We start from the raw sequence: 21,467 nt of genomic DNA, 5'->3' as shown, positions 1-21,467 counted from the left end.
GTATAGAACCTAGGGAGCCTTAGAGAAGAAATGAAAAAGCAAACAGAGAAAGAAACGAGTGCAAGTTATTAAATAATAAACTTGGAGACACTGAATGAAGATGGGAGGGCAACTGCAATGGCAAGGCAGGGGCATAAGGAAAGGAGTTAGGATAGGCATGGAGAAGAGGAAGAAAGAGATATTGGAGTGGGGAAGATGGAAGAACAGAGATGTAGTTAAAAGGAGATGGAAAAAAGTTGGGAAGTGGAGAAGGGAGAGAGAAAAATGTTGTTGGAATGGACAGAAAGAGAGGGAGGGGAGAAACTGAGCAATGGAAAGTGTGAATGAGGAGAAGGAAGATTTTGGACTGGGAAAAGTCCATAGTCTGCTATTGAGACAGGCATGAGGGAAGACACTGCTTGCCCTGAGATCGGTAGAATGGAATGTTGCTTCTATTTGGGTTTCTGTCAGGTACTTGTGACCTGGTTTAGCCACTGTTAGGATACTGAGCTAGATGGACCATTGGTTTGACCCAGTATGGCTATTCTTATGAGTGCAGTGAGAGGCTGTAGAATTGGGATAGACAGAATGAAGAAACAAGATATGGGAAGGATGTCAGGATAGGAAGGAGAGAGATGGGATGTGGACAAGAAAGAGAGCTGTTGGGATATTAAGGAGAAAGGTTAGACATGTTTATGATGAGATCACATGCAATGATATTCATGTGGAACACACTTTCATCTCCTCAGGTACAAGCCCTCTTACATCTGCTGCAGTGTAATCTATCCATTGAAGAGGGACAACAAAAACCCACTACTTCTGATTCTTTGGAGGCATAACAAGGACACCTACCAACCCAGGGCCTCCTTTCATCATAGGATCTATCCTCTTGAACTTTAGGAAGTTCTTCATGCCTCTAGGAATCCTCTCTCTCTTTTCAAGGATACACTTAATGTCTCACCTTGCTAGATTCCTTTACCTCACATTCGAGAAGATCGATCCCTCTTCTGACTTTCTAAGGCAAGGTCTCCAAACTATGGCCTGTATATAGTTTAATAAGCAATGTAACTCAGCCAACCAGAACTCCAAAAATATAGTTACAATGGTGACCAGAAATCTGAAGCCAATGATGCAAAGAGGCATTGAACCATGGAAAGAGAGGGAGAAAATCAAAAGGAGAGGTGAGATGAAAGAAATGTTGGTTAAGGTAAGAGACAGAGAAAGATCATAGAGGTTAGATTGAGCCACGCAGATCAGTGCATCTCAAGTTTCACCAGTATTTTACTATAGAATCTACCAATGTACAGATTGTTTTAATATACAGGAGAAATGAACGTTTATGTACTAGGTGCTTGCAGCTTAAACATCCATGTTAGAAAAATAAATGTATGTAATAATGAAGGTTCAAAACCATTACATAACAACTGGTTATTATCCTGATGCTCAGAGTAACTGGTTTCCCTTGCTAGTTTGGAATTTAAAGGGGATAAAAACCACTGGGAAATTAATTGGCCAACCCCTTTCCCCTCCTCAATAGCAACTGTTATCAAATCCTAAATGTGCTAGGTAGCAGGTGTAACTCCCAATGTTGATCTTTTAGGACCTAGACATTTAGGGCTAGATGTACAAAGCACGGTCGCCAAGACTGTGCGGGTCACTGTGGGTGGATATTTTTGACTGATTCTGTAACAGCGATTTATATTCCAACAAGTTTGCATGCAAATGATTTGCGCGGAGGTTCACCAAAATCCCGTCTGATTGGTCATTGTGAGAGTGACTTTGACACATGTGCAGAGCTGGTTTGGGGAAGCCCAAACAGCTGAGTGACAGGGGAAGCCTCAAAGCAGCCTTCTGCCATTCAGCTGTTGGGGCTTTTTTATTTTTTCAATGGTACAGATGTGCGTGTGTTACACATGCACACCCACGATGATGGTGTCCCCCGACAACTCCCGGACCCAAAATAGAGGCAAGAGAGATGGCCACTCCCTCCTGTCACCGCAACCCTCCCCCCTGCGCCGAGCCAAAACACACCGCACCACCTCTCCTGCATAGACCCCCCCCCTCCCATACTTGAATAAAAATTGACAGGAGGGATGCCCACTCCCTCCTGCTGCTGTGAACTCCTCTCTGAACCAACCCCTCCCACCAGGACCCCTCCCCAAACTGACAATTCCCCTCTCCTTCCCCACACCACTTCAAAAAAAAAAAATAAATTTGGAGAAAGGATGCCCACTCCTTCCTGCCACCCACTGGATGCACCTCCCCCCCCCCCCCCCGAACCAACCTCGTACCTGTTCAAGAAGTAAACAGCAGGAAGGATGCCCTGTCCCTCTTGCTTGCAGGTCTGCTACTCAAACGGTGGCCCTTCCCCTTCCTGGTGCATCCTGGGATGCACAGGGAGAGGACAGGATGCACTGGGAAGGGGCGGCCCACCATTTTGGAGTGGCGGGCTTATAAGCAGGATGGACTGCGTATTCCTCCTGCTGTTTACTTCTTGAACAGGTACGGGGGTTGTTCGAGAGGGTGTGGGGAGCAATCTGATGGTAGGAGGGAGTGGGCATCCCTCCTGCTGATTTTTTTTGGGGGGAAAGAGGAGTGGGGGAAGGGAAGAGGAGGGGATCCTGGCAGTGGAAGATTAGTTCAAAGGGGGGTTCAATGGTGGCAGAAGGGGTAGGCTTCCCTCTTGTCTCTATTCTTATTCGGGGGGGGAGGGGGACAGCTGTATTTTTTTTTTATTAATAGGATAGATATTGCATATATAACACACACACACACCCCACATCTGTGCCCATAGAAAAAATTAAAAATTAAAATTAAAAAATAGGCAGACCTGTCATTTTTTTCAGGTCAGTCTTAGCGATCTGATTATGGCATGCAATATTAGGCCATCAATTGGATGGCTCATTTTAATATTAATGACCTCATTTGCATGCCAGAATCGGAGAATGTACGACTGCACGGAAAACCACATGGTGAGACATTTTGAGCATTGAATTTGCAAATTCCGTAGATTGCTAAACCAGTCAAACTGGTTTAGCGAACATCAGTACACGATCAGACAGTTTTGTGCATCGAACCCTTAGTCCCCTTCTATCCAAAACACACCCAGACAATGGCATAGTAAGGGTGAGAAGCGCCCCTTCCCCTTCCCTTACTCGCCCACCCCCTTCCCGGTACCATTTTAACTTCTCCAGCGCCAGCAGCATGCCTATGTCAGTGTCGGTTCACCCTTTGGTGTCACTTCCTAGGCACGGAGAAAGCACCGATGCCAATGCGAGCAGCAACCTCACGCCAGGGATGTAATAAAAATAACGATGCAAGGCAAAGGGTGCGCGCTGCAAGGAGATCTTTCCGGGCCATAGATCGTAGGAGACTGCCCAGTACTTTCCTTAGGTTCCAACTACCGGAGTTGCTGTCGAAGCTCACTCCAGCCTATGCAAACCATCTCATTATTTGTGGGATACAGACTGTAAAAGTCTGCCCAGCACTGTTCTCATGTTCCAAATTACTGGAGTTCCTGTCGAAGTTCTTCTCCAGCCCATCCAACTGAATTGTCATATACTAGGGTACACTCGATGAAGTTACAGGGAAATACTTTTAAAACCAATAGGAGGAAATCTTTTTTTCACTCAGAGAATAGTTGAGCTCTGGAACGCATTGCCAGAGGTTGTGGTAAGAGCGGATAGCATAGCTGTTTTTAAGAAAGGTTTGGATAAGTTCCTGGAGGAAAAGTCCCTAGTCTGTTATTGCGAAAGACATGGGGGAAGCCACTGCTTGCCCTGGATCAGTAGCATGGAATGTTGCTACTCCTTGGGTTTTGGCCAGGTACTAGTGACCTGAATTGGCCACTGTGAGAACGGGCTACTGGCCTTGATGGACCATTGGTCTGACCCAGTAAAGCTATTCTTATGTTCTTACAGAGTAAAGTATGGGAGTGGCAGAGTGGTTAGGGCTGCAGCCTCAGCAACCTGAGGATACAGGTTCAAGCCCAGTGTTGCTCCTTATGACCCTATTCAAGACACTTAATATTCCATTGCCCCAGGTATGTTAGTCAGATTGTAAGCCCACCAGGACAGATAAGGAGAAATACTTGAGTACCTGAATATAAGTAGTGTATAAATATTTAAATAGTAAACTGTAACCCTTTCTGAGCTCTTTGGGGAAAACAGAATATAAATCCAAATCAATAAATACTGGCCTTAGTTCTTTAATTTATACCATTAATTTTCTAATTCGAGATCCTCTGTGTTCATCCCACGTTTCTGTGAATTATGTCACCGTTTTCAACTTTACCACCTCTCTTGGGAGGGCATTCTAGGCATCAACCACCCTCTCTATGAAAAGAATTTCCTAACATTACTCCTTAGTCCACCTCACTGCTGCCTCAATTTATGCTCTCTAATTTTATCATTTTCCCTTCTCTGGAAAAGATTTGGTTCTAAATTAATACTTTTCAAGTATTTAAACATCTGTATCATATCTCCTCTGTCCCTCCTCCTCTCTGGAGTATACATATACAGGTCTTCCAGTCTCTTCTCAAGCGTCGTTTGGTGCAAACCTCCTACTATCTTCATTGCCTTCCTCTGGACTGCTTCAGGTCTTTGCCAGATACAGCCTCCAAAACTGAACACAATACTTCAAATGGGGCTTCACCAATGACTTATAAAGGGGCATCAACACTTCCTTTCTTCCACTGATTACACTTCTCTATACAGCCTAGCATCCTTCTGTTTCAGCACCTTCAGATCTTCAGACACTGTCACCCCAAGGTCCATCTCTCTGTCTGTGCATATCATCTTCTTACTTCCCAGCACATACCGCTTCTTCAGATTTCTACTCCCCAAATGCATCACTCTACACATCTTTGTATCAAATTGTAGTTGCCAAACATTAGACCATTTTTCTAACTTTATGCAGATCCTTTTTCTTGTTTTCCACTCCCTCCAGAGTGTCTACTCTATTACAAAATCAAGGTATCATCCGCAAAAAGGCAAACCTTACCTTCTAACCCTTCAGCAATGTCACTTACACGTATTGAACACCAAAACAAAAATCATGAACTTTGACTATTTCAGCCTTTGTAACCAAAGCGGTGCTCAGAACCGTGTTACGGTGAGAAAATCACAAGTCGGGGAATGCTCCCCTGTGAGTGTTTTTAGTCGTCTATCATTGCACCATCTTCATTTGGTAGAAAGGGGATGAAATAGACTTCAACAAAATCTCAAGTGTACTTAGTAGTGTAGAACAAACTCCAAAAAAGTTCTAAATAAAGCTCATAAATTAACAAAAAAAAAAGTTTTATTTAACTTAACTTAACTGAAATAAAGGAGAAAGGAAGTTGTTTCACTCCAGCGGGTCCTGACGCGTTTCACCAGTGGCTTCCTCAGAGAACCCCCATTTGCTGGCTGTAATCAAGAGTAAAGCTTCTCCCTAACAAAAGAAGAAAGAAAGCCATTGATGATGTAAAACATATAAAAAGTTTCACACAAACTCACATCGCTGCTGGTGGATGCCTACTTTGCTCCCAAAAATACATCACTTCCTATTAGAGCCACTTCCTGCTGGTTGCCCGGTAGAAATACTACTGCAGATGTCAATCTCAGTGTAGAAATGCCCACCACTCCACCTCTTGATTCAAACCTGCTGGAGTCACTGTTTGCCAATGGAAAATCCATGATTGTTCCTTTTTCCATAACAGTGCTTGTTTATTACCACCTCTCTTCAGCACTGGGGCTTCTAATACTACAAATTTCAAATCAACTAGAATGTGTGACTGTGCTTGCCAATGTTGGGTAAATGGAGCTGCCATGTCTACCCGGTGAATCTTGCTAAGATGTTCCGTGATTCGTACTCGAATAGATCTGGTAGTATGACCTATATAAAAAAGATGACAAGGGCAAACAATCAAATATACAACCCCTTCAGTGCCACAATTTGTGTGATGTCTCAAAGTAAACAATTTATGCAGTCGAGGATGTGTGATCTCCTGCATTTGAATGGCATTCGGGCAAACACTACACCCACCACATTTCCAATGGCCTCTTGAAGCTGTAACAGAACTTTGATCAGGGCTTAGGAATTGTGACGAGGTTATACAGTCACGCAGATTCAGTGGCGTACCTAGGGGGGGGCGGGGGGGGCGGGCCGCCCCGGGTACCAGCCCTGAGGGGGTGTTCCCGGCCTTGCCGCTCAGTCCCCCCCCACGCCCGAAGGACCGCTCGCCCCACTGACCTTCCAGCACACCTATGAAGCAGCCCGCAGCAGGATCAAGACGTCAGCAATCCCTCAGCTGCTTGGGCGCTGCTTCCTGCGCCGCGGTCCCGTCCCTCCTCTGACGTCAGAGGAGGGGGCGGGACCGCGGCGCAGGAAGCAGCGCCCAAGCAGCTGAGGGATTGCTGACGTCTTGATCCTGCTGCGGGCTGCTTCATAGGTGTGCTGGAAGGTCAGTGGGGCGAGCGGTCCTTCGGGCGTGGGGGGGGGGCAGTAGCTTAAGGTAGCCCGGCGCAGGAAGCAGCTCCTAAGCAGCGCAAAGATAGCTGACGTCGCGATCTTGCTGCGGCTGCTTCATAGGTAGTGCGGGGAGGCCAGGGGGGCGAATGGTCCTTCGGGGTGGGTCGGGGCATCAGGCCTTCAGGGTGGGGCGGGCGGGCGGGCAGGCAGACTTTCAGGGGGAGGGGGGTGACAGGCAGGCAGGCAGGCCTTCAAGGGGGGGTGCAGGTCTTCGGGGGGGGGGGGCAGACCTTCAAGGGGGGACAGGCCTTCAGGGGGGGTGCATGCCTTCAGGGGGGGTGCCGACCTTCAAGGGGGTGCAGGCCTTCAAGGGGGGGACAGGCAGGCAGGCCTTCAAGTGGGGGGACAGGCCTTCGGGGGGGTGCAGGCCTTCGGGGGGGGGGTGCAGACCTTCAAGGGGGTGCAGGCCTTCAAGGGGGGGACAGGCAGGCAGGCCTTCAAGGGGGGGACAGGCCTACAAGGGGGTGGGACAGGCCTTCAAGGGGGTGCAGGCCTTTGGGGGGGTGCCATCCTTCAAGGGGGGGTGCAGGCCTTCAAGGGGGGGGACAGGCCTTCAAGGGGGGACAAGCAGGCAGGCCTTCAAGGGGGGGACAGGCCTACAAGGGGGTGGGACAGGCCTTCAAGGGGGTGCAGGCCTTTGGGGGGGACAGGCAGGCAGGCCTTCAAGTGGGGGGACAGGCCTTCGGGGGGGGTGCAGGCCTTCGGGTGGGGGGTACAATCCTTCGGGGAGGGTGCAGGCCTTCAGGGGTGGGGTTTAGGCGTTCAGAGGGGGACAGACCTTCGGGTGGGAGGTAAAGTCCTTCGGGGGGTGCAGGTCTTCAGGGGTGGGGTGTAGCCCTTCTGAGGGGGGACAGACCTTCGGGGGAGGGGGGTCCTGGTGTAAAAGTACACAGAGGGAGAGAGGGAAGGGGGGGTTCAAAGATACGTGCATATGCCAGACTTTGGGGGTTAGAAATAATGGGTCTAAAAACAGAGGAGTGGGAGAGAGATGGTGCATAATGGGATTTAGGGAGGGAAGGAACAGAAAGGGAGAGAACTTGGAAACAGGGGATGGTGTGGAGGGGGGATAGAGATACTGGATAGGAGGATAGTTGGGAACAGAAAGGGAGAGATGGTGGATCCTGGGGTGGTGGGGAGTTGAGAAAAGGTGAATCTGTGGATGGAGACAAAAAAAAGGAAAGATGCCAGATCTCCGGGAGAGGGAAGGGAAACGGAAGGGGAGAACAGAGATGGCAGACGGATGGTTAGCACGGAGAAAGGAGACCCTGGCAAGCAAGACAACAAGAGCCTGGGACCAACAAGATTTGAATATTGATCAGAGAACAAAAGGTAGAAAAAATAATTTTATTTTCTGTTTTGTGATTACAATATGTTAGATTTGAAAAGTGTACATGAGACAGCTTGAAATGGGAACTTTTCTATTTTTGTGAATGGCAAGGCTGAGTTCAGTTAAAATATATGCTTTATAAGAAAATATAATAATGTGTTTTATAAAGTTTATAAGCATTGCTGGCATACTCGGTGAGGTGTTCCTAGTGTTGGTGGTGGTGGTAGCATGTCAGTGTGTTGAGAGGAAGAGGTAGTCTGGGAAATTCTGCTGAGCAAACTCTGGGCCCATTTCCACCCCCAGTTAGTCCACTCCACTCAACTGGTTCACACACTGAGTGGGTCTTTGGGTGTTATTTCTGGGTAGTTGTTTTAGAATCTCTTCCAGTGGTTTGTCAGTATCTCCTTCTGGTCCAAGGAAGGAAACTTTGTCAACCTTAGCATTGACCTTCAGAATATGTTTGTAACAGCGCTGCTTGTGTGGCATTAGGCTATGTAGTGATCGAAAGAAAAAAACAGACCTTTGCACATTTTTGCACTATATGGTGGGTGTATGAGGAGATTCATTTCCTGCACAGTTAAGTCCATGTGAAGTTACCTTGTGCTGTATTTGACATCTAGCAAGGTCTCTGTTTGGAAGGAAAGATCTAAGCTTAAAAATGAAGTGGCCAGAAGTTATGTTAAAAGTAGATAGCGTAGCTGGTTTTAAGAAAGGTTTGGACAAATTCCTGGAGGAAAAGTCCATTGTCTGTTATTAAGACATGGGGGAAGCGTCTGCTTGCCCTGGATTGGTGCACTCAGCAGCAACAATTTTTTCTACTGAATAATAGTCTAGGTACAATGAAAGTAAATAGCAAAAATGTTTGAGTAGATAATTAAGGAAATCTTTTTCATATTGCTTGCTTATGGACTGGGAAAAAAGACTGTTCAAGCAAATGTCTCCAGAACTGCTTTAATGGAAAAATGTGATTTTTTTTTTTTAAGTACTTTGTGAAATTTATTGTTGTTGTGAAATTTATTGTTATACTTTGTTTAAACTTAAAAAGCGGTGTCATTAACAGTGAATCTAATCGAAAACAGGGTGAATCGAATCGAATGAAATATTTTTCTCTGAATCGGGCAGCACTATTGGCTACCATGAGAATGGGCTACTGGGCATGATGGACCATTGGTGTGACCCAGTTAGGCTATTCTTATGTTATGTTCTCATCTGTAGGGGCCTTTGTTTTCACTTCTTATTTTAATGTATTTTTTTCCTGGGAACTTATCAGTGTTTTTTTATAATGGGAACAAAAATGGAAGAGAATTAATGTGTGTGGAATGGGGGGGTAACTAATTTCTTCAGCTAAATAATTCAATCCACTTCAAACAGACATAGGAGAACTCACGCACCATTCACACACCCTCCAACCAAAAACGTCAAAAGAAAAAAACTGTTCGACAACCTCCTAGCCATTCGAGCTGCAACACTTGACCCCCAACTCTACAACCTATTGACCTCGACCACAAACTACAAAACCTTAAAAAAAGAAATAAAAACCCTTCTATTCAAAAAACACATAAAACCAAACTAACATAATCAGAACTGTCCCAAGCATCACCTGCAACTACTCCATATGTACTTCTGATGTCATGACAATTCCGACATAATTTATGTTATGTTATGTTTGGAATAATGGTTACATAAATGAGGTTCAATAAAAGAAAATTTTCACTGCCTGTTTCTTTTTTTTTTTTTTTTTTTTTTGGTGCCGTTTCTATTCTGACCATTTATTCCATTTCCTGGTTATTGCAAAAAAAAAAAAAAAAAAATTTTACATGGGGGGGGGGGGGGGGTGTCAAAAAATGATGGGCCCCGGGTGCCACATACCCTAGGTACGCCACTGCGCAGATTCCTTCCTCTGAAGAATGCAAAAATGGGGGGTTGAACCAGCGCTTCATGAACTTGTAATATATGCCAGTGGGATTTTATAATCCTCTTGATCTCGAACACCCTGTATGAGTATGGTAACGTGCATACTAAACAGGGTTCGGCAGGGGCATTAGTGTTGATTAAAAGATGTTCCCGATGGGCATATAAAGCCCTTTTATATGCCTTTTTAATAACCCCTACTGAGTAGCCCCATTCCAAAAAATGCTGCCACATTTCTGTGGATCTTGATTTGTATTCCTCAACCATGCTGCATAATCGCTGTAGCCTCAAAAATTGGCCCACTGGGAGATTCACTCACAAGTGTCTAGGATAGTTACTGTCGAACTGCAATAAATTATTCCTATCTGTGGCTTTGCGATGGATAGTGGTATTAAACTGGCCATGATCTAAATGGATCTCTATATCCAAAAAGGGGATAACTTACTTAGACCTAGATGCTGTAAATTGTAAATTCAGATCAGCCATGTTAAGCCACTCTAAAAAGCCTTGTAACTGTTCTTCTGTGCTTGTCCAGACTACACGTATTGAACAGAATCAGCCCCAGCACCGATCCTTAAGGTACTTCACTACTGACCTTTCCTTCCTACAAGTGAATTTCATTAACCACTACCCTCTGGCATCTGTTCTTCAATCAGTTTCTAATCCAGTTCACAACTTTGGATCCTAACTTCAGCCTGTCTGATTTATTCAAGGCTCTCCTATGCGGAATCGCGTCATAGGCTTTGCTGAAATCTAAGTAAATTACATCTAGTGCATATCCTCAATCCAATTCTCTGGTTGCCTAGTCAAAGAATTAAAATAGATTCATTTGGCATGATTTACCTTTAGTAAATCCATGTTGCCTCGCATTTTGTAACCTGTTAACTTTTAGGAAATTCACTATCCTTTCCTTCAGTAATGCTTCCATCATTTTTCCAGTAACTGAAGTGAGGCTTACTGGCCTATGGTTTCCTGCTTCATTTTTGTGACCACATATGTGAAGAGGGCCACATCCACTCTTCTCCAACCCCATGGAACTTCTCCTGTCTCCAAGGATGTATTGAACAAATCTTGTATTGAACAGATCTTCTCTGAGCTCCCTCAGCATCCTGAGAAGGATCCTATCCTATCCCATGGCTATGCTCACCTTCCTGGAATGGTGCAGTATCCACTCAATTCTCATGTGTAACTTTGCCAGCCAATAGTGGTCCTTTCTTCCATGAACACAGAAGAAAAGTATTTGTTCAGCATGTTTGCTTTTTCCTCATCAGTCTCTGCTTAGCGGTTCATAACTTCTTGCAGAAACAGAATTCCATTTTTTGTCTTCCTCCTTTCACTAATATACCTGAAAATTTTTTGTCTTCCTTTTTTCACATTTCTAGCCATTTGCTCTTCTGCTTGCACTTTCGCCAGATGCATCTCTCTACTGGCTTCTTTCAGTTTCATCCATATTCTTTTCTGTATTCCTCTTCATGAGTTTTTTTGTATTTCATGAACGCCAACTCTTTTGCCTTTATTTTTTCTGCCACTTGTTTGGAGAACCATATCGGTTTCCTTTTTCTCTTGTTTTTATTTTCCTCACAGAAAAGGTCGATAGACATCTTTATTGCTCCTTTCAGCCTGGACCATTGTTTTTCCATTTCTCTTATGTCCTTCCATCCTTTGAGCTCTTTCTTCAGGTACTCTGCCATTTTACTAAAGTCCGTATGTTTGAAATCCCATCCTTTGAGCTCTTTCTTCAGGTACTCTGCCATTTTACTAAAGTCCATATGTTTCAAATCCAAAACTTTGAGTTTTGTGTGGCTGTCTTCCACTTTAGCTGTTATATCAAACCAAACCATTTAATGATCGTTACTACCCAGGTGGGCACCCACATGGATATTAAAGACACTTTCCCCATTGTGAGCATCAGATCCAGTATCACTCTTTTCTTCATTGGTTCCACCACCATTTGTCTGAGCAGACACTTTAAATGGCATCCACGATCTTTACTTTTATCTGATTCCACAGATAAAACTTTCCAATCTGTATCCAGCAGGTTGAAATCACCCAGCAGCATCACGTTTTGGACATCTGCAACCAGATCTTTATCAGTTTGCTATAATTGAATTGGAGGTTTTTAGACACAACCTATGTACATAGAAGTTCCCTCTTTTCTTTTTAAAATGATCCATTATTGCTTCTTCATTTCTCCAGGCCCCTGCATTTCTTTATATAAAGAGCTACTCCTCTGCCATTTCAGCCTTCCCTATCTTTTCAAAAAGATGATAGCTTGGTATGTTTGCTTCCCATCCATGGGAATCGTTGACCAAGTCTCTATGATAGCAATAATATCCAAGTCTGCCTCTAAAATCAGGGCTTACAGATCATAATTTTTGTTGCTTCATAGACTGTGAGCATTCATGGTCATTGCTCTCCAGCTACCTTTCAGTGGCAATCTTGTTTTTTGTTTAGTCTCACTTTCTGTTGCATTGCTAAGAAATGAATTTCTAATATTGTTGTTTACGTTGTTGTCTTTACTACTGTCACATCTTGTCTTGCATATGCCACCCCCACATCTTGCATGCATATGCCACCCCCACCTTCTAGTTTAAATGCCTAGAAACATATTGCCTGAATTTCTCAGCAAGGATTCTTTTTTCCTGCCATATTAAGAAGCAGACACAAACCCAAGGGAAAGGACTAGTGAGGCTCGGACTAAGTGAGGCTCGGACCCTACATAGTCTGTGTTTCAGCAAAATTCAGCCTTCCTCAGGGGTCCTATGCGGAATGACACACATTGTGCAGTACCTGAAGTCTTGATTAAAACTTTGAGAAGTTCTGATTAGAAGGATACTGCTGAGTGAAATGAGCAAAATAAGTAGGCAGTACTTCAGAAAAAGCTTGTCTTTACAAATAGATAAAATGCGTATTTAAAACATTTACCTGCTGGTTTATGCACATATCAAATATGAATAGTATTTGTAAAATGGGGGTCATAAGGCCATAAATGGAACTATACACCAGGAAAAGGATTCATAAGACTGACCAGAGGAAAGGTTCAAAATTGTTTCTGAAATTTGCAAATACCCAGCTAGTTTCTAGGACCCGCAAGCCAATTTTCAAAAAGAAATGCCCCAACAAAGTTCCCTTTGAAAATGCAGACCAGCAAGGATCTTTAGATCCTTACGTTCAAGCAACCAAAATCTCTTATCTGTATCCTCATTAAAGATTATTGGCACCAGATGCAATAAGATATTATCAATCACCGCACCCCAGTTATGGAACTCTCTCCCTTCTTATCTTAGAGAAGCCACTTTAGATAGATTCAAAAGTTCCTTAAAAGCCTTTTTATAGGGATGCGTTCAACAACTAAACCTGGAGCCAGGGTCCTAACAACGTTTACTTTGCTCAGTTGTGCATTCTTGTCTATTTCAAAGAAGGTTTGCTGGTTTTGGTTTTCCCCATCCTATTGTTGTAACACTCGTTCCTTTTCTCTTTAAAAATTGTAGTTCTACTTTAATCCCTCTGTGTCAGGTTCGTCTATGTCTGCATTTGTCTTAGTATTTTAAACAATTTTGTTTCCCCTATTTTTAATATGTACACCGCTTAGAAATTTTTTATTAAGTGTTTGTATAAATTTTAAATGAACTGTAAACTGTATAAAAGTGCCCAAAGACGGAGTACCTATTTCCATGGATGCATTATAGATGAAAGAAATAATACAGAAGAAAAAAATTTGCTAGGATTTCAAAATGAAATCCATATGCATCCTTTCCTTTCCCCATGCCAACCCCACCTTTTCTGGATGCTGCCAAAAGCATAACACATTGTAAAAAACATACATATTTTATCCATAATGAGGCAAGGCAATATTCAAATGGAAAAGTTTTTAATGCAGCTAGATTGATTTGAAACTTGCCCTCCCTATCATGAAAACAAAAAAAAGCTCCCTCACGAAACAAATGTAGAAAAACAGCAGTTTTACCCTGATCTTAATCTTAGCAAAAAAAAAAAAGGGAAAACAGAATAAATATTGGAGACTGAATTTTTGACCAGAAAAATAATTGTAGTGGTTGCAAAGAATCCTGGATGATCAATAGGAGCCAGGATCCTCCTCCTCCAGAGGTGATCACAACAAGATCAGACTTGTTAGGCCAGCATTTGTGAAACTGGCAACTATTACTTTAGATAATACAGTATTTGAAATGTTATAATTTCAATGAGATAGACAATGGTTTTATTTGAAGTTCTTATTTTGGATATGACCTCCACAGTGCAGGTTCATGAAACCAACAGGGTGGCTCATATGGAAAGAATTGAGAATTTGGAGCAAAATGTGCACAAATTACTTATCAATGCAGGGGAATCTGATACAGGACAAAATTGCCATGCATTAAAAGTTAGGACTGACAAGCTTAACTTTGTGAACCTCTGGCTGGAGAATTTTCCTAATTTCTCTCTCTTCTCTCTAAGGGATTTATTAAAAAAATATCTGAGATATTCTGAGAGCTCCAGATATAAGTTTTCAATGGGGGAATTTAATTCAAATAGATTAATTTTTTTTTTTGTGCGTACCATAACAGGAATGAACCTCACTCCTAAACCAGGATATATGGAGTATTATCTCAATCTTTCAGATTTAATGCTAACACTGGGTGCTAAAGAGAGCTTCATTTTTAAGTTCATAAAATGTAATATGTATAGGCAACTTATTCCGATACGCTTGGAAGTTCTTTTTAATCAAGCAGAATCTTTTTATGTTCTTGGAATAAACCTGCGTGAGAAGGTCTTCAAGATATAAAGAGTGCATTGGTGAATATTTCTGTTGATATTCTGGATTTGGCAAGTGTTCTTCAAAATTCAAAGCTGAAGAAAGGAATAGAGCTACTCTTTCAGTTTCATTCGTATTTCCTCAAGATTGCAACTCTATTTTGTGATTGTATTTTTAAAAATCATCAGGTCTGGTTCCTGCATTATAAAATATGAATTGTCCAAGACCTGTGACATGAGATAGAAATTAAGAAAGATAGTTTTATGTATACATCAGAAGGCAGTTGTCCTTAATGAAAAATGTATAATTTACTTGCTCATAAATGCATCTATAATAATAAAACCCTAAGCACGCATGCGCACTCCCACTTGCAAGTTCCATGATTAGTAGGACCCTGGCAGGTAGGAGTGCACATGCATGCCTAGGGTTCTGTTTTCCTCTAAGCCAGTTCAAGTTTCAAGTTTAATTTTATTTGATGTATCGCTTATTACAAACTAAGCGATTAACAAAGTATAACAATCATCGTTAAATTATATAATATTGAACACTAAAGGGGTAAAATAACGGTAAAATAATATTTCTTTAACTAATAGGAATTTAACACACAAAACAATATTGACAGACTATGACACATATGGAATAAACATAAGGAATTAAAGTTACAACAATATTTTCCCTAAAAAGGGAGAAAGAGAGGTCTGAAAGGGGAGGGAAAAAACAATGGGGAGGGATTGAAGGTGCTCAGATCGAAATTGGCAGTGAGGCGAGTTTAGAGATCAAAAGAAATTTTAAAAAGAAATGTTTTTAAATTGGTTTTGAATTGGTTTAAATTCTTATTTTTCCTGATATATAAAGGAAGAGAATTCCAAGTAAGAGGAGCCACTACAGAGAAAATATCGTGGCGTTTTGTCCCTACTATTTTTAGAGAGGGAACCATTAATAATTCTTGGGATTCGGAACGTAAAGAGCGATTTGAAGAATGGGGTATTAATAAACGGTCTATGAATTGTGGTTCATTAGTATTTAGTGTTTTAAAAATAAGTAGAGCTATTTTATAAGTTATTCGGTTATTTATGGGCAGCCAATGTGATTTTATTAGCAGAGGTGTTACGTGGTCGTATTTTTTACCATTGTGAATTATTTTGATTGCTATGTTCTGTATAATTTGTAAACGTTTTTTTTCTTTTTGAGTAATATTTTGTAGCAGAGAGTTACAGTAATCTAGTTTTGTTATAACAAGAGAGTGCATTAGAATATTTAAAGATTGTGGTTCTAAATATTTTGTCATTGAGCGGATTAAACGGAGACGATAAAGACAGCATTTAACAATATTGTTAACATGTACTTGATATGTAAACTTGTCATCTATGATTACACCTAAAATTTTGAGTGATGTCACTGTTTCAATTATTAAGTCATCTATCATGAAAGGAGAAGATAATTGTATTCCCTGTTTTGAAGGAAAAAGGAGGATCTTTGTTTTTGGTATGTTAAGCGCGAGTTTGTTATAAGTGAGCCATTCTTTAATTTTGACTAATTTTTGGTTGATTTGAGCTATTTCAATAGGGTTTTCTGGGTTGCATGGATGTAATAATTGTATGTCGTCCGCATAAGCATATGCGGAGAAGCCTATAGACTGGCTAAGACTAAGTAAAGGTGAGAGAAAGATATTGAAGAGTAAGGGGGAAAGAATTGAACCCTGAGGAATTCCGAAGCTAGGTGAGTATGGAGTAGATTTAGTGTCGTTGAATTGGACACTAGAAGACCGTTCTGATAAGAAAGAATTGAACCATTGTAGAGCTATGTCATTGATACCAATTGATTGAAGTCTGTCTAGTAATAGAGAATGGTCAATGGTGTCAAATGCAGCGGAAAGATCAAGAGAAAACAAGATGACGGATTTGTGGTGATCTAGGTTATGTATAATGTTAGTAGTGAGACCTATTAATGAGTATTCTGTGCTGTGATTTTTCCTAAAACCAGTTTGGTTGGGGTGTAGAACATTTGTGGATTCTACAAATTCTGATATTTGATTAAAAATTACTTTTTCTGTGATTTTTGCTAGGAAAGGAATATTTGCAATAGGACGGTAATTCAGAGGATCTTCTGTACTTATTTTATGGTCTTTTATTATGGGAATTATTGTTGCTGTTTTCCATGATTTGGCTTTTTTTTACAAAGGACAGTATATGTGGTCCAAAACAGGTGAAGAATTTCTTTAAAATGACAGGAGGAATGATCTCAGAGGGGGAACTTTTTAAGTTTAAATTTTGTAATATTAATTTAATTTGTGATAGGGAAGGAATGTTGAAGTTAGAGCATTTTGCGCAAGGAAGTTTATAGTCATTAGAAGTTTGGTTTGTAAGGGGCTTATTATCTCTGATAGTTGCAAATTTCTTTCGTATATTTTCGATTTTAGTGCAAAAAGTGTCTGCTAAGTTTTGCGCTGAGAGTGTTGAGGAACGAGGTTGTTTGTGTGTGTTTGAATTGAAAGATTTTACAATAGAGAATAAAATTGATGGATTTTTTGCCGCTTTGATTTTTTTGCTGTAGTAGGTTCTTTTTGCATCATTGATTTTACCTTTATAGAATAGGGATTGCTCTTTGAATAATGCCAAATTTTCCATTGATTTGTTTTTACGCCATTTCCTCTCACAGGATCTAAGTTGTCTTTTGATCAGTAAAAGTTCTGGAGAGAACCATGGGTTATGAGCTTTACGGTTATAAATAATTTTATTAATCCAGGGGGTCTCTTTGTCTAATAGAAGTTGCATTGAGAGTTTCCAAGTAGAAAGTTGATCTTCTAAGGAGTCTGACTCTGATATTGGGGGTAAAGAACTCATGAACGACGAAATAGTTGAATGATCAAGTATGTTGAAATCACGATAAACTATTTTTTTAGGTGGAGGAACAGATTCATTTTTCTTTATAGAAATTAAATTAAATGAGATGATGTGGTGATCTGACCAGGGAACTGGTGTATTTTGAATTTTGGAAAATGAAAAGAGGTCGATACTGGGAGCAAAGATCATATCTAGCGTATGCCCTGCCTGATGTGTTGAATCGTGAATAAGGGGTAAGTAATTGAGCATTTTAGTGTAATCTAATAGTTCTTTGGCTAAAGAGTTGGTACTAACATCGAAATGAAAGTTAAAATCTCCTAAAATCACTGGATATTCAGTGGATGAACTAAAGTCGAAAATTAAATTTTGTAGGAGAGAAAGAGTATTCGAAATAACTGGTGGAGGAATATAGAGAAGTAAAAAATCTATTTTTGGAGTGGTATTAATTTGAAATTGAAGATATTCGATTGTCATATTATCGTTGGAAAGATCTGTAAACTTTATAGTGTCGTTTAGGTAAATAATAGCCAAGCCACCTCCTTTACGTTTTTTACGATGGTTATATAGAAATGAATAATGTGGGGGGCAGCAATAAGACAGGTAGGCTTCTTCGCCGTCTGTTAGCCATGTTTCTATTAAACATATAATGTGAAATCCTTCTGCAGTAATTTTTTCTTTTATTAAGTGATATTTTCCTTTAATGGATCTAACATTGATTAGTCCTATTTTTAATTTTGTAGTACTGGGGTAACTGTTGGAGATTTTGGATGAAAGTTGGTTAATTGTAATTGGTGTAATTGAGTTGGGACGTGATTCGTTGGTTTTGTTACTGGGGGGACGTCTACCCCAATGTGTCGGTATTTTATACGATGGGTTTATAACCGAATTAGGTTGGATAGAAGTGTGGACAAGCATGGCTATCAAGAGCAAGATGCCTATAAAAATGAAATTATTTATAAAGGAGACCTTACCAGTGAAATATTGTTTTAGCTTTTGTTTTGAGTAGTTGAAGATTATAGTGCAACACTCAGTTTGCGCATGAAGGAGCGCACCAAGGAGCAGGACCTGCTCCTTTGGCGTGCTCCTTCGGCGTGCGCCGTAGGCGCGTGCCTCTGCGGCGTGCGCCGCAGAGTGTCCAATTTTATAGGGCATGCGCTGACCTGAGGGGGAGGAGTCCAAGCGGGCCGCCGCTTTGCGGCGGCAAAGGAGAGTAAGTTCGACTAAAAAGAAAGACAACAGCAGTAGGTAAAATAAAAATACAATAAAATCTGTTAAAAGCAGTTAGAACAAGTTAAAAGTGCTGCTATGTGCCAAGGTGAGCTGAGGTGTAGTTGAGCAAGGCGTGCGCCGCAGAGTGTCCAATTTTATAGGGCATGCGCTGACCTGAGGGGGAGGAGTCCAAGCGGGCCGCCGCTTTGCGGCGGCAAAGGAGAGTAAGTTCGACTGAGGGGGAGGAGTCCAAGAGAGTAAGTTCGACTAAAAAGAAAGACAACAGCAGTAGGTAAAATAAAAATACAATAAAATCTGTTAAAAGTTCATCGTCGTCGCCCACCCCCCTCCCCCCGCCGCACCCAAACTCCCGTTGACTCACCCACCGTGAAACAACCACAAACCTCCCACCTCCAGCAGCATCCGCAGCACTACAAACACGCTGCCTCGCAGCTCTCCACCGCCCCGCTTTCCTCTGCCACGTCTCTGATAACATCATCAGAGATGTGGCAGAGAAAATCAGGGCAGCAGAAGGCTGCGAAACAGCGCGCTCAGAGCAATGCGGACGCTGCCAGAGCCGGGAGGCCCGTCAGTTGACTCGCAATGGGAGGGTCAGTGGGGTCGGCTGCACGGTGGGGGGGGAGGAATGGAAACATGCTTCTCAAGGATTATACTGCAAATGGGGATGGGAGGGAGGCAGGCTAGCTTCGGAGATTGGGTGTGGGACAAAGTCTTGAAGGCAGTGAGGGGGACATAGGAAGGAGGCACTGGGGGCACTAAGGACACAGGAAGGGGCACTGAGGGCACTAAGGACATAGGAGGCACTGAGGGCACTAAGGACACAGGAAGGAGACACAGGGGGCACTAAGGATACAGGACGGAGGCACTGGGGGCAATAAGGACATGGGAAAGAGGCATTGGGGCACTATGGACACAGGACGGAGGCACTGGCGGCAATAAGGACATGTGAAGGAGATACTGGGGGCACTAAGGACATAGGAAGGAGCACTGAGGGCACTAAGGACATAGAAGGCACTGAGGGCACTAAGGACATAGGAAGGGGCACTAAGGACATAGGATGGGACACTATGGACATAGGAAGGGGGCCACAGAGAGACAGGCAGGCATGGCGTAACAAAGAAATACAGGCAGGCAGGGGGCCAGGGAGACAGAGATAGAAAGAAAGACAGACAGGGGGCCAGAGAGAGACACAGACAGAAAGAATGATAGACAGTGTCCAAGAAGAGAGAGAGAGCGACAAAGAAAAAAAACCAGACAAACATCTACTCTAGCACCCGTTAATGTAACGGGCTTAAACACTAGTTCTACTATATACGAGTACATAGGTGTTAAATACATTTAGTCCCCCTAGTTACAGTAAGGCCCTTTCTGGACAATAAGAAGTTAAAGAAGTCTGTTACTACTTAAAACTGTTGCATTCTAGCATAAAAGAACCTTTTGATTAGCAGTTCTTAATTTAATATGAGGTGGTTTCTTTCCTAATAGGTGGGCTTATTTTTTTTAATTATATATGTGTGATTTATGTGCATAAATTGGCTATTTGAAAATTACTCTCCCTCAGTGTCATAACAAGTGCATGCATTTTTCCACAACTCAAATACTTTGATACACGTTCCTGGGGAAAATAATGCTGTAGAATGTATTTTCAGATCTATCTTATCTGGGGGATGCACAAAACTTACTGATCATGTCCCAATCATCGCTAAACTAGTGTAACCAGTTTAGCGATCGATCAGATCGGATTCCCCAATGCACAAAACTGTCTACCATTCGTTTTTCCCCCCAATCACTCATTTAACGATCCGATCTGACCCATGCAAATTAGTAAAACTACATGCAAAATAGCAAAGCGACTGATGCGCAATCATCGCTTGGCTATTTAGCATCGGGTTTTACCAATGGCACAGATATTATGCATGTATTACATACAAAAAATATCTGTCCCATAAAAAAAAATCCCCCACCGCCACCGATGGCCCTCCCCAACGACCCCCGGCAAATGCGGTGACCACCCCCAAACCTAAAACAAACAGCAGGAGGGATGCCCACTCCCTCCTGCCATGAAGGAGCCTGCCCCCCCTGCCTAAAATAAAAGGCAAGAGGGATGCCTACTCCCTCCTGCCATGGAGACGTCCACTCCCCCTCCAGGCCCCCCTGCCCCTTACCTTAAAAGTTGGAGTGGGAGGTACTGAAAAAACCTGCTCCTCCAAATCCTCCCTCGACGACGACACTGGGTCTTAGACCCCCCCGCAAGGTCCTGATTGGTTCAGACATCTCGGGCCCCTCCCCTGTGAGGGTCCTGAGGCATCTGAACCAATCAGGGACTTCCTTAGGCCCCTCTTTATATGCAATTATGTCTTGGCTGTCTAAGTGCTGTGTGCTGACCACTCTGGGCAAACCACATAGCCATTCTGAATAAAACAGCAAACAGGTCATAGTAGTAGCCTAGTGGTTAGGGCAATAGATCTTGAATCAAGGGACCCAGATTCAAGTCCCACTTCAGTGCTTTGTTTGTTTATAATTCTGAGCTTTCCAGAAATAGAAAAATATCTACTGTACCTAAATATATAAGAAATCTGGCCTGAAGGCTATTGAAGTGGTGTACATTCATTGGATGAATGGGGAGGGACCTAAGGCCCAGTGTCGTCGTTGAGGGAGGAGGAGCAGGAGTTTTTTTCGGTACCTCCTACTCCCAACTTTTAAAATACGGGGCAGAGGGACCTGGAGGGGGAGTGGGCACCTTCATGGCAGGAGGGAGTGTGTATCCTCTTGCCTTTTTTTGCTGCAGGTCGGCGGGGGAGGTGGATAGTAGCTTGGGGTGCCGGCGCAGGGTGGCAGGGCATGGCATGGGGGGCTTTTTTTTTCAGTGGAACAGGTTGTATTTAACACAGCACAACACCTATGCCATTAAAAA

General features: G+C 42.6%; 1 protein-coding gene across 1 annotated transcript in view; it reads left to right on the top strand.

Moving 5' to 3' along the window:
• LOC117360487 (breakpoint cluster region protein-like) overlaps positions 1 to 2,139 on the top strand; it is a 101,902-nt gene extending 99,763 nt beyond the window's left edge. Inside the window, exon 22 of the mRNA XM_033944293.1 lies at positions 729 to 2,139. Within this exon, the coding sequence (XP_033800184.1) occupies positions 729 to 818 (90 nt within the window). The 3' untranslated portion in view covers positions 819 to 2,139. The remainder of the gene's footprint in view (positions 1 to 728) is intronic.
• Positions 2,140 to 21,467: the final 19,328 nt, after the last annotated feature.

Source organism: Geotrypetes seraphini, chromosome 5 (assembly GCF_902459505.1).
Source record: "Geotrypetes seraphini chromosome 5, aGeoSer1.1, whole genome shotgun sequence".
Taxonomy (NCBI): Eukaryota; Metazoa; Chordata; class Amphibia; order Gymnophiona; family Dermophiidae; genus Geotrypetes; species Geotrypetes seraphini.
This window is presented reverse-complemented; position numbering and strand designations above follow the sequence as displayed.